This window comes from Macaca nemestrina, chromosome 16 (assembly GCF_043159975.1).
Source record: "Macaca nemestrina isolate mMacNem1 chromosome 16, mMacNem.hap1, whole genome shotgun sequence".
NCBI lineage: Eukaryota > Metazoa > Chordata > Mammalia > Primates > Cercopithecidae > Macaca > Macaca nemestrina.
This window is the reverse complement of record NC_092140.1, coordinates 90,722,112-90,735,898: the sequence shown is the minus strand read 5'-3', so window position 1 is coordinate 90,735,898 and position 13,787 is coordinate 90,722,112. Positions and strand designations below refer to the sequence as shown.

General features: G+C 39.3%; 1 protein-coding gene across 5 annotated transcripts in view; it reads right to left on the bottom strand.

Annotated features, from left to right (window-relative positions):
- The window catches only part of LOC105486024 (doublecortin like kinase 1), a 351,355-nt gene that overhangs the window by 36,019 nt on the left and 301,549 nt on the right, over positions 1-13,787 (bottom strand). For all 5 annotated transcript variants that reach the window (XM_011748660.2, XM_011748661.2, XM_011748659.3 and 2 more), the window contains 4 exons: positions 6,236-6,369; positions 4,430-4,507; positions 3,641-3,737; positions 1,126-1,206 (listed from right to left, as the gene is read on the bottom strand). In XM_011748660.2, the coding sequence (XP_011746962.1) occupies positions 1,126-1,206; positions 3,641-3,737; positions 4,430-4,507; positions 6,236-6,369 (390 nt within the window). The remainder of the gene's footprint in view (positions 1-1,125; positions 1,207-3,640; positions 3,738-4,429; positions 4,508-6,235; positions 6,370-13,787) is intronic.

Below are 13,787 nucleotides of genomic sequence, written 5' to 3'. Positions count from 1 at the left end.
GGATTACAGGTGCGCACCGCCACACCCAGTTAATTTTTGTATTTTTAGTAGAGACGGGGTTTCACCATGTTGACCAGACCAGTCTCAAACTCCTAGCTTCAAGCGATCTGCCCGCCTCAGCCTCCCAAAGTGCTGGGATTACAGGCATGAGCCACTGCGCCCAGCCAACTATGAGTATTATTAATCAAAACTAATTTTACCTATCCGTTGTAGAGAAATACAAAGTTAAAAAATAATGACTCTGCTCTGGAGAATTCCTTCATAGTTAATGAAATATCATTAGACCCTTGCACTCAAAGAACAGCCACAGAGGCAGCATCGGGGAGATTTTAGAAATGCAGAGCCTCCAATCTACTCTGTTAGAATCCACATTTTAACAGGATCTCCAGGTCATCTGTGAGCACATTCAAGTTTGAGAAGTGCTGTATTGGAGTAGCCCAAGGTGTATGCAGAAATCCTTAGGTCACTTGTACTTTTGGTAGGATCAATCATGCAAAAAGCAGGACTGACTCAGAAAGTCTGTTATGTCTTCTTGATGATTATTCAGCTCTAATCTGGACCTCAGAAAGCAGGTTGTGGGGTAGAAGATTAAGGCCACTGGCACCTCACCAGTTAGAAGGCAGTTTCATCAGAATAAAATGTAATGGATACATCAGATGCCCTCGTGGAACAAGTCTAAGATCCTGTAACTGTCCTGGCACATATGAGGGGGAGGAACAAAATGAAACCCAACACTTTTCTTTTCTTTTTTTTTTTAGATGTCATTCAGGTTGGAGCGCAGTGGCACGATCTTGGCTTACTACAACCTCTGGTTCCCAGGCTCAAGCAATCCTCCCACCTCAGCCTCCTAAGTAGCTGGGACCACAGGCTTGCGCCACCATGCCCAGCTAATTTTTCATACTTTTTGGTAAAGATCGGGTTCTGCCATGTTGCCCAGGCTCTCCTCGAACTCCTGAGCTCAGGCGATCCACCCACCTCGGCCTCCCAAAGGCTGAAATTACAGGCTTGAGTCACTGCACCTGGCCCACAACACTTTCAAAAGGAGGCAAGAGCATTAGAAAATCTGCAACAGATTTTTAAAAGGAATGTTAGGAGAGAACATAGGAAATGGTGCAAGTCACTTACATTAACCCAGGGATGCTCAAGGACTTGAACAGCAGAAAATCGCTGATCTACGTCGACCAACAGCATCATGGTAATGAGCTCCTGTGAAGGGGAACATTAGAGTCCAATTATCTGAAGTTAAGGTGAAACGCTGGATGTGTGCAAATGCAAGAATTCTCTTTTAGTTTCGAAAAGCATTTGTAAAAGCTCTAAATCTTAAATACATCAACTCCACTTACCTGTGGCTACTTATCACCTTCAAAAGTTACAAATGGTAAGCAGTTGGAATTATAAATACATAGCTTGTGGTTGAATAAAAATTAATATCAAAATCAATTTCATAAAAATGTTTGTAGAAAATAAACAAATCATACAAGGAATTAATATTCCTTTCTTTGTCTAGCATTTTGCACGTTAAAGACAAATTTATTAATTAGTTGAATATAGAAGTCACATTTAAAAAACCACTTTACTTAAAATTTCACTTTAGCAGCTGAAAGGAAAAATGAAATTTTCCCCCTAATTTCAAGACAGCATACTTAGGTTTGAAAGAAAGGAATGAGGAAAGACATAGAATTGCCAACAGCTAGGTGGCAAGATAGAGTTGATCCTTTAGTAGCTAAAGAACTCTAAAGAAATAGGTTAAAATTGCTTCAACAATTTCCAGACAAATCAATACAAACAAAAACGGAACTATTAAGAGGTAAACAATTTTATCATCCTGAAATTAATGGAACTTCCTTATGAGCTCAAATGGACTTGGACCAGGAATGCTCTACTTGGGTCTTAACGATGAGTATGCTATGCAAGTGTCCACTTTGGATTAGAAGTTCCCATGTCACAAAATGGTTAGATATGCGTTATCCAGTTCCTTACATACACAGGGTTTATAGTACCACTCGGGAAGCGGGTGATTTAATTTCATTGAAGGAGAGAATTCACTCAGCCTTCTTCATTCACTTTCTAACTGAGACCAGAACTCGTGAAAGCATCTGCTGTGTGTAATGCCCTTTGCAGGTGCTATGGAGGTATAGCAGATGGTCCTATTTGTCAGTAACTATGAGCCCTCAGGTCATGCAGTGATGGCACGGGGAGCTGGACAGGTTCCTGAAGAGCCCCCAGTCCGGCAGCTGTATCGCCCCATCTCCTTTAGCCTGTGCTTTTCTCTGACACTCCCTTTCTGGCAGGTTCCTGGACAGTGGAAGAAAATGAGAGACTTGCACCCAATATGCACCATTTTCTACACAAAGCGGTCGGGTCTGAGGAGTTGGCTTTTAAAGGGAACTCACACTCAGGACATGACAAAAGCAAAGGCATATACATTGAGCAATCAAAAGATAGTTATTTCTCAAGATAATTATTGAGAACATTTTTCTCAAATTTTCAAACATTTAAGTCAGCACTTGGAGACATAATACAAATTTTAAAAAGAGCAATGAAAAGGTTTTCCTTTTTCTCCTCAAGGTCTACAGACATCTCAATGTAAGATTTTTATAGCCTTCTTAGAGGTTGATTTATTATAAATATTATTTAATGTGGTAAAATATACATAAAATTTACTACTTTCACAATTTTTAAGTGCACAGTTCACTGACATTCGGTACATTCACATTGTTGTGCAACCATCACCTTCATCTGTGTTAAGGATTGATCTTTTAGTTTCATGGGATAAAAACCATGAATCTTGTGTGTTTCTCCCCCCTCTGCCTGTAAATCCTGGCTGTTATTCAAGGTTCCACTTAAATCATAGCTTCCCCATAAAGTCCTTCTTGATGATTTCAACCTATATTGAGGTTGAGTTTTCTTCCCTCTGATTGATTAACTGATGGATTCATTCATATACTTGTTCATTTATTCAATATATATTGAGCACTAGTATACTGGTCATACTTTAGGCAGTGATGGTACAGCAATGGACAAAATAGATAAAAATCCCCGCCTTCACAGAATTTGCATACTACTAGAGAGTCTGGAAATTAACTAGATAAAGAAGATATGCCTACCTATTTGTATCTATCTTTTTTGGGTAGAGAGATAGGTAGTTAGATGGTATACCAGATGGACACACAGGTGTAAGTATTCTGAAGAAAAATAAAACAGACAAGTAGGATATAGCAAGTCAGGTAAGGTATAAGAGATGCAATTGGAACCAGGATGGTCTGGGAAGGCTTCACTGAGAAATTAAGCCAGTAAGTCAAGAGCTGAGAGAGGTGAAACCATAGGCCATATAGAAATCTGAGCTGGGCTCAAGCCTGGCGAGGGTGGGGCACAGCAAGAGGCTACAGCAATGCCACTGGAATGGCCCCTGAGAGAGATGAAGGCAGCAGATGGAGATGCTTGATAAGTACTTGTTGGGATGTCTGGGGACAGATGACTTGATGACTGTAAGATCTTGGAAAACGTAGCAATTACAACTACAATGTGTACAGGAAACATACTTATGATGTCATTAGTTTCTTTGCACACAATGATTTGGAATAAATAATTCTGTGAAGACACACAGGATATAGGGAAGAGGAAGGCACTGGAAACCTACCTTTGCAGAATCAGAAACATTATCCCAGTATGGAGAAGGAAAGTCCACTTGCCCCATCAAAATCTGATCAAAAAGCACTTCCTGGTCATCACCACTTCTGTTTAGGTGAACGACAACAAGGAAAAACAGCACTAAGATATCAACTCAGTGTACATCTTTTCAGTCTTAGGCGCTGGAGCCCTTGCTTTCCCCCATATATGTGTAAAAATGTGTATTTTTAAACAATTGAAAAATGTCATGTGGAACTGCTTTGGTAAATTAAGAAAGAGTTTTTGGGCCGGGTGCGCAGCTCACACCTGTATTCCCAGTATTTCGGGAGGCCGAGGCATGTGGATCACTTAAGGTCAGGAGTTAAAGACCAGCCTGGCCAACATGGTGAAACCCCACCTCCACTAAAAATACAAAAAGTAACTGGGTGTGGTGGCATGTGCCTGTGATTCCAGCTAATCAGGAGGCTGAGGCAGGAGAACTGCTTGAACCCAGGAGGCGGAGGTTGCAGTGAGCTGAGACCGCGCCACTGCACTACAGACTAAGCAAAAGAGACTGTCTCAAAACCAAAGAAAAAAAAAAAAAGAAAGAAAGAATGAGTTTTTAATGATATGGGGAAGAAATATGGAACGCATACAAATTAGCATGCACGATGTAACAGGGAAAAAATAACAGGGATTGCAAGTAAAGTTCTTGTGCTCTTTTCCTGCCTCAGGCTCCTTTGTGCAAGAAGGGCTAATGGATCATTCGGAGAATAGAGAAATGCTTTGTCGGCGCTGAATAAAAGATGGTTGCCCATACCCACGGAATGGAGGGAAACCACACAGCAGGATATAAGTGATTACACCAGCTGCCCAGATGTCCACCTTGAGGCCGTATCTGGAAAAATAAGGGATGTTAGAGTTAGGAGAGTCAGGCGTGGACAAATTATGCAGCTTGGTAAAATCAATGACTTTCCTCCTCCAAGCCAAAAATAAAACCAAACAAAATAACAATCCCAACAACAAACACTAAACTGAAACCCGCCACCTAAACAGAGTTCAAGAAAAAAGTTTAAAAAGTAATAATTTAAAAAAAGACCAAGGTGCAGGAATAAAAAATCAAAGGAAGGCATGGATGGACTTATATGTAAATATCACTAAATGAAGAGTGTCGGCAAAAAGGTTTATTATAGTAATAACAATTCTGAGATAAGGATGCACCCTTGAGATAAACTCCCTCACTTTAGGAATAATAATTATTTCTAGAAAGTCTTCCAATTTATAGAGCACTGACATACATGATCGTACTTGGTTTTCCTAGCAACTCTGTAGGTTGGACAAGGCGAGTATTGCTTATTGTACAGAAGAGAAAACAGGTTCAGACGAGTGAGTAATTTTGCTTAAAATCACACAGTTAGTGTCAGAGCTGATCCCCAATACGGTCTTCAAGACCCACCACTTCCTCCCAGCAGCAGGCAGAGTATGTCCCAGTAGAAAGTGTGGCTGTGCCGCAGGCAGCCCCACCTGAGGGAGGTCAGAAAAGGCTATGGATGTGGGCTCCTACCTCATTCAAATTTGCCAAGTAGCAAAGTCCTCACTCCCTCATATCCTACCTCAGGAATTTCCCTATTGGGATTCCCTTCTCATCTATTTGGTTTTCCTGCCCTTGTGGTCTATGGTACAACCAAAAACCAAACCAAAACAAAACAAAATCCCAAAAAACTATCTCCAACTGGTAACAGGGGAGAGCGCCACCTAGATTCCCAGCTGTGGACTGAAACTGCTAACGAGAAGAAAAAGTAGGGCTGCCTCCCATCGGCGCCCCACCCCCCATTCCTTCTGCTTAAGGATGGCACTTCAGAGTCTGGTAAGAAATAGGGCTTCTTACCAAAGGAGTCTTTGACTCAGGCTGACCTGAGTTCAAATCCTGACTCAGCCACTAAAACTAATCATGAGCTTACACGGTATCTAACCCATTAGAGTATCAACTTATTGAAATGCAAAATGGGAATCGTACCATCTACTGGAAGAGTAAGAAGTAAAGGAGTTTCAGGCCTGGCATATTGTGGGGCCTTAGTAAGGAATAGGCTACCCTGCCCTTCTCCCCACATTCATCTGATTCTGCACACAGAAACCAGGAAATTCCCAATAGTCCCTGATGCCTAAGGGTGTTTGTACTCCACAGAAAATCAACGGATCCCCAAGAGGTCCCAAATGGGACCTGGACTGGAGGATAAGGGCAGCGGAGAGAAATAACCGCAGGAGACTGTAATCACCACACACGGCAGTGTCTGTTTCTTTTATCTCCAAATGAGAGTTAATTACCATCGCTGTGTGTTTCTGTTAGTCTGAACATTTTTTACTCTGGGGTTAATAACTTCTGTTCTACCTTTAACAAAGACCAAATGGAAGCCGTAAGATTGCAGTAATTGACAAAACAGATCAGGAAAACAGAGAAAACGGCTCCCACTGTAAATGTTAAAGAATAAAATAAATTTTAAAAAGAGTGAAAGAAACCTGATAGCTAATTATGTCTGGATAGGGCACAGCAGAACTATTTTTCCTGTTCTTGAAGCTGGCTAGTTCTTTTGCAAGCACAGCACTTAAACATAAGAGAAGCATATACCCAGTCTCCGCAATGATTTCTGGAGCCACGTATGTGGGGGTGCCACAGACTGTGTACAGGGGGCCGTCTACAATGGTGGCCAGTCCAAAGTCACCCAGCTTCAGTGATTTGCTGCCATCTTGGTGCTCATACACCTAAAACAAAGGTAAAAAGCACAATTGTCTGAAAACCAAGAGCTCAAAAGTAATTTCTTGAAGAAATGAGGAACACTGTGTTTAAATTTAGTGTATAGAAAGTAAAAAATAAATTTGGCAATTATGCAAGAATGGATATACATACAACATATCTTCCTTTAGATTACTGCAAAACTGGAAACATGGTGGACACCTAGCAAATGGAAATTGGTTAAATAGATTATAGTACATTCATACAACGAGAGGTTACATGACCTTACAATGGCGACATGGGTTTATAGTTATTGAATTATGTTTGGGAAATGAACAGAGTAGTTTTCAGATTGGTTTTTATAAAATGTCCATTAAAGAAAAAAAAAGTACATACAAGAAAAAAAGAAAAAGTCTGAAAGAACACAGTGTGGCTGTATCTGTCTCTTGGTGGTAGGATTATAGGTTTTCTTAATCCTTTTGTTTATCTGTATTTTATATTGTCTATAATTAAAACTGATTTGCATAATAAAATGAAGTATAGAAAGTCACTAGTGCAGTGTCTTCGATTTGAAAACTTGCTGGGCATGTTGGCTCACTCCTGTAATCCCAACACTTTGGGAGGCCGAGGCGGGTGGATCACCTGAGGTCAGGGGTTCAAGACCAGACTGGCCAACATGGTGAAACCCTGTCTCTACTAAAAATACAAAAATTAGCTGGGCGTGGTGGTGGGCACCTGTAATCTCAGCTACTCGGGGGGCTGAGGCAAGAGAATCGCTTGAACCCGGGAGGCGGAGGTTGCAGTGAGCTGAGATCAAGCCATTGCACTCCAGCTTGGGCAACAAGAACGAAACTCTGTCTGGACAAAACAAAAAAGAAACTTTAAAAATTAAATTCTTTAGTAACTGAATACAAAAAAACTACACTTATAGAAAAATACCTTATTTTCAGTGCCCCGTATTTTCAACATGATCTATTTACATTTCTTAAATTAATAATTGAAAGAGATATTAACATTTCATTTCACCTGTGGCAATTTGGACAGACTGATCAGGTGCAGAGTCAGCATCCTGTCCAGGTTTCCCTTATTAAGGCAGTAAAAGTCTTCTCTCCTTCACCCAACAAATCAAGAAAAGGATGCAAGTGACTGTAGGCAAGTATTTATACTCCTTTAATTCCAGCCACGATCAAAACAAACAGAGCTGCTCTAAAAAATATCCCAAATAACTTATTTTATTTCAAAGAAAAGATGAAAGGGCATTCAGAATCCTAATTCAGTGCCTTCTGTTGGAATGAATAAGATTAAGAAAAGAAAACCACAGTAAAAGGCTAGTAATTCCAGCAAGGGCAATCTTCCGGAGATGCCTCAAGGAAGCAGCCAACTTTTCCATGTATATCAAAATACTTGATCCAGCAAGCCGAGGCTTGCATATTCTCCTGTTCTCACTCTGTGATCATCTGTTACTTGCTGCGGTAGTCTGAATCTCTTGCACAGGAAGGCACATCTCCACACATCAGGGGCACCGCTACTGTTCACACGCCATGTCTGCCTTCCTTTGGAAAAAGTAGATTCACTTTGCATTTCACTGCAACATAAAGTGCAGATGTTTGGCCAGCTAAGCTGCAATATCAGCAATGATCATTTGGATCCAACAGTTTTGGCAGAAGCAGGCAGTCACATCTTCCTATCTGGAGAGACCGCATCTTTTCTGAGCAAAAAGATTCTTTTACATTTTCTCCATACTCCTAGCATGGAGTCTTATTCCCAGGAGCTGCTGATCAGGATTGAGTTTGGGCTGCCCTCTGGCAGGTATCTGAAGGCTTGTGAGGTCACCTGTGCTTGGGTTGTTAGGGCAAAAACAGCCGTATGTCCCTCACAGATGTGGCTTTGTCCAGCTGTCATCTGGGATGGACATTTTCTTCCTTAGTTAAGGAAGCAGCTGTCCAGCCTTGGTCACTTAGAATTAAGTTAAAAACTTTGAGGCTTCACAGCTGTAAAACACAACATCAGCCCCAGCCTAACTGTTCTTAGGCAAAAAAAAAAAAAACCCTAAGTTGTAGTCTTACCATGTCAGCCATTCTGGTCATCCAAATGACAAGCAAATGTTTTTCATGAAAAGAAATCTGAGATGGAAACATCTAGTAGATGGTCTAGTTGATTTCCGAGGCAGGGAAGAATTGTTTACTTCCTTAATTCCATGTTGTTAACAATCACCTTTCTAGAATGCAAAATAATCTCTTGCTTTGATGTTCTGCTAGGTCCAAACATTCATTCAGTGTGCTCTGTGAGGTGATGCAGATTATGATTTATTCCACCCCCTTGATGCAGGAATTTTGTAGTTTTTTTCTTAAACACAGTATCTATATCACGTAACTCTATTCAAAAGTCTGACAAAAGCAGATGTTGGTGGATTCAGTCATAAGTCCCATTTTAGTTCTAAATATGACTTTGTACTTCTCCTACATGTAGGAAAAGTTTTCTTTTCGAACATCTACGTTTTAAAAGAAATTCCATCTAACATAAAGCCATAGACCAATTATATTTAATATGAATGAACAATATAGTTCAAAGTTTCAATAACTAAGAAAAAAATCACTAAAAATCTTCCTTAAAATAAAGAAAATAAGTACTAATAAAAAAGTATTATTAAAAGTAATGTAGGTCTACAAAAACCAAAACCATTAAAATACATAGAACCATAATTGTGATGTTCTTTTTATTCCCTGTACAGCTGTCTTTTAATCACTTGCACAGTGCCCCCAACTTTTTTTTTGTTTTGCTTTAAAAACCACATAGTAGGATTTTCGTGAACATAAAGAGGTTCAAGGGATGCTTAGGAGAGAAAATGAGAGTGTAAAGACAAAGGCCAATTCCACGTAACTGAAACCATATCTAGACACAAGTACATTTGAAATGCTGCAACAAAATGTTTTTGCAGGTGAATAAATGTCCAGTCCTCTAGTTTGGAATTCTGTTTAACCTACTGTCAGGCAGGGCAGGACACAAGGTCACTCTGGTTTTTTCTCTGTCAACACTTCGGGAGAAGGATGGAGAAGAATAGACTTCAGTGTTTCTTCTCCAATGGGACAGCCCTTCCCTCAATGGTTTAAGAAGCCCTCTCACAATGGGAGCTCTTCATTAGCACCTGCTGCAGCCTAAGCTACGTGCACCCTTATCTCTTACCGAGCCAGTACAAAGGGGCATGACTGAGGCCATTTGAAAATGTAATTAAACATTTGTTAAAAAATCACAGATTGCTAAATACGTCCATTTAAAGCCCGCACATGCGCACACACGCGCATACACACATCCTCACAAAACCATCTCCAGAAAGTATTATTCCAAATGGCAGCCATAAATTCACTTTGAACTAAATTTTTAATTAAATGTTAGAAATCAGAAAGGCTTCTAACAAGTTCACATTGAAAATGCCAAATCCTTGGCTTAGACTACTCTCTGGATTGACTTGTTACTTGGCGTTCCTCCTTATTCTGACCATCTTTCAGAAAGGGCATGAGCAGGCTGCAAGCACAGGCTTGGACAGACTGGTCCAGCTAGTGGAGCTCTGGTGTAAGAACTTTTTGCCATAACTGTGTTTTAAAGCCTCTATAAAACGTGACCCACACGTGAAGCAGAGTACATTAATTGTCAGTCAAGGAGTATTCACAACATAAGGTATGATTTAATGTTCATCCCTGGTCCTTTAAGTGCTATAGATGTTCCCCCGCATTTTAAACACCAAGGGGCTATTAAAGGGACAGGGATTAGTGCAAATCACCCAGTATGTAGTGCTTTCACTGTTTTAACTAAGCAATAAAACTGTGTAATTGTACAACACTAATTGAATGCAGCTACACATAATTGTGGGCTGCCATATGTATCCTATTACCATAAAGACTGTCAGTATTTTGTAAGCTACTCTTGTGATCATTGCAGATGGCTACAGTCAGAGAAGTTGTTCTCTAGGGTTTATTATATGGCTATAAAGACATCCTATGATTTGACAGACTAAACGTGTTAAATGGCAACAATTATGAAAAAGGTTCCAATTAAAAGCTGAAGGCATAACCAACCAAGAACGGATATAACGAAAGGTCAGGTATGTAGATTTTTGGGGCACACTGGTATTTTGCACAGCATTGTTTTTGAAAGAAGGGTTTTATTTTTATTTATTTATTTATTTTTGTTTATTTGGGGTTTTGCATTAGCTGCAACTTACTGAATAGTAGATCTTTAGGCATATGTTTGATTTCCCTTGGATGGGAAACTGAGACCATTTGGAAAAGTTATTTGAAAAAATAAAACATTTAATATATAGTCATAAAATGCAGCCGGTGGCCATAAAATCATATGAAAACTCACAGATAACCTGAACCCAGTCAAAAGGTTTCTGAGATTCCCATCATATGGCACTAAAAGCTGACTAATATAACAGATGTGTTGGAACAAACATAATTCTCAATGTTTCCATGAATCCAAGGGTAACCCTGATGAAACACTGGCTAATGAATTATTAGTAACCACTGAAAACTATTTCACAGAGGAGCTCAGTAGGTACTAAAAATTATTTCACCAAATAGAATTGAACAAAAGTGGCATGAAATTGACAAAGCCATGAAAAAAGGTCAATTTACTTTTTAACATATATGGTATCCCTTTAAGAAGACATTGATTTTCCTCCAGCTACGGTACATGGCCTTTATGATACTTTCTGAGGAAAATGGATTTAATTTAAATCTTTAACCTTTAAGAAATGAAATATAACAACATTTAAGCAGGGAGTCATTTTGTAGAATTATGGCCCACATACTTTTGAATTAAATCTCCTGGAAAAACGTAATAAAAGAATGCTATACCTACATGTAAAATATTTATGAAATCAAAAATTAAATGAAATAATAAAAACAATGAATGTTGTGCAGATGTCAGAAAGGAGTAATTCAGAAGAGAGGTAATTAAAGGAAAAAGTAAAATTGGTCTTCAATATTACACTGGAGATATCTGGGAAGATGGAGAAGTGAACGGAAACTCCAGGAAACCTGATTCTCACCCTCAATTTAAAATAGTCATGAAACTATCTTAAAAGGAGTTATATGCAGCTGCAGCGAGATACACAAAACATGCACATTCCAGATTCTGTTAGGAGTTATACATCCCAGGATTTTGCCAAAACTGTGGGAACTCAATGCCATTGCAATTTTAAAAAATGTTATTACATTTCTGTCACACAATTATTATCCAATATATCATAGTAGGAAAATGATCACTATAAAGGAAAAGGAACTAAACTCACCCATAATCTTGACACTCATAAATAAACACTGTTCAGATTTGGGGACATGGACTTCCAAGGCTTTTTTTCTCTCTTTCCTATCCTTCTTTTTCCATTGAACAACATATCCTGAATGTTTTTCTGAAGTGAATCGCATATATCTATACAATTATTCTCAGTGGCTGCTGGATATTCCATTATATGGACGCACCGTATTAGTAATCCCAACAGCTACTATTACCACTGTCATTTATTGCACACACAGGATATACCAGGTATTGTGATGAAGACTTCATGTGCATTTTGGCCCATTTGATCTTCACAACAGCCCTATTAATCTAGCACTTTTACTCATATTTTGCAGATGAGAAAATTGAGATTCAAAGATGTAAAATAATTTACCCAATGTTACACAGCAAATAAGTGGCAGTGCTAGAACTTAAACTCAGATATGTCTGAGTCCAAGAGTCCAACCAGCACGTCCTAACACTGTTGGTGGTCTAACCACCATTGTGCCACTATTTAATTCATCAGTACCCTGAGATAAGTTATCTCCATATATGCTGTTTGGGTTTTGTTGTTTTTTTTTTCCCCCCATACTGCAAAACCCTGACATGAACATCTGTCTGGATAGCTACATATCCAGTTTCTTCCTCTTAGGTTACATTTCTGGCAGTAGAATTACTTGGTCACGAGGCACACGTGTTATTGAAGGTTTCGGTTATATATTACCAAATTGACTCTCTGACAGGTTCCGTCAAGTGACTCTCCCACCAACACATATGAGATAACTGTTATCCTCTTAACTTTGCCATCATTGTATGCTATTTTAAATTTTTGCTAGTCTGATAAGGCTATGTCGTTTTAGAAAGAAATGAGTGTCATCTCTTAATGACAGCGAAAAGGAGCAGTGAAGTAGACAAACACAGACCCACCAAGGTGACACAAGGTGAAAGTCAATGTCTTCTTAAAGGAATATCTTTTCCTTCCTGTCCTCATCTCCCTGATGAAATCACAGGTCTTTGAACAAGAGCCCCCAGTAAACACTTAGTACAGTAACTGGCCAATTATGGTACTAAATAATGCTTTGGGAAAATGTTGTGTCTTCTATTTTCCCTCAACTTCCATGCAGATTCAGAGAGTTGAATTTTTTTTCTAAACACCCCCCCAAAAAAGGGATCATTCAATTTCTGCCTGGACACTTACAATGACAACAAGCTACCAGTAATAAAGGACATTTAAATTTCAAAGAAATTACATTATTAAAAAGTTTTTCTAAAGTTAACCCTAAATCTCTTGCCCACTAATATCTTCTCTTTAATTTTAGTTCCTTGCTGTCCAATACAGTACAAGAAAGTTATCCCATCTTCCATGTGGCAGCCTTTCCTATATTTGATGAGAACCACCATGCCTCAAGTGGTGCATCCCTTCTCTGGGTCAACCCCAGGCCCAGACAGAATGTGTTCAAATTATTACCATAAGGGGTAACATGGTAAGCTGCACCAAGGACTCTCTTGACTCTTTCAGGGAAAGAAGTCTAAGGTCATATGAATATTTTTAGCAGCCTTGTCATACTGAGACTCACACTGAACGAACAGCCTTCTCCAGGTCAACTAATAGCCTTTGGACCTGCAGTCAGGCCAAGTATTCCATTATTGTTTCTGTAATTGCCAATAACACAACTACACCAAAACTAACTTAGTCTCTAGGGATTTATGTCTATCTCTTGTTTAATCTCTTCTTACCAATTTTGAACCTTTATAGAGCCAAAAATATTTTTGGATCTCACTTCTGTCACTGGTATAATTCATTTTCATTTGTAGTCACTGATACTCATAAGTAGGGCAGTATTGGCGTCGGACTCACAGAAGATCACTGGCTCCCTTGCTCTGGGTAACCTCCAATCCATTAGTCAATACACTTTGAGGGCTCAAGTTCTGTGTTATTGTCCATGACTTCAGACCCATTCTCTCTGTGGACTCATCTTGTCGAACAGTGCAGTTAGCTATCCCATCACCAAATGGATTTATTTGAGGAATTAAGAGTCATGGGATTAAGGTGAAAGAAATATGTTATCTTGTGAGCATGGAATTGAAAACTAGGAAGAGCTGGAGCACAACCTGTCATCGTCACTTTGGTGGAACAGGACTAGCTTATTGCTAGATATAATCCACT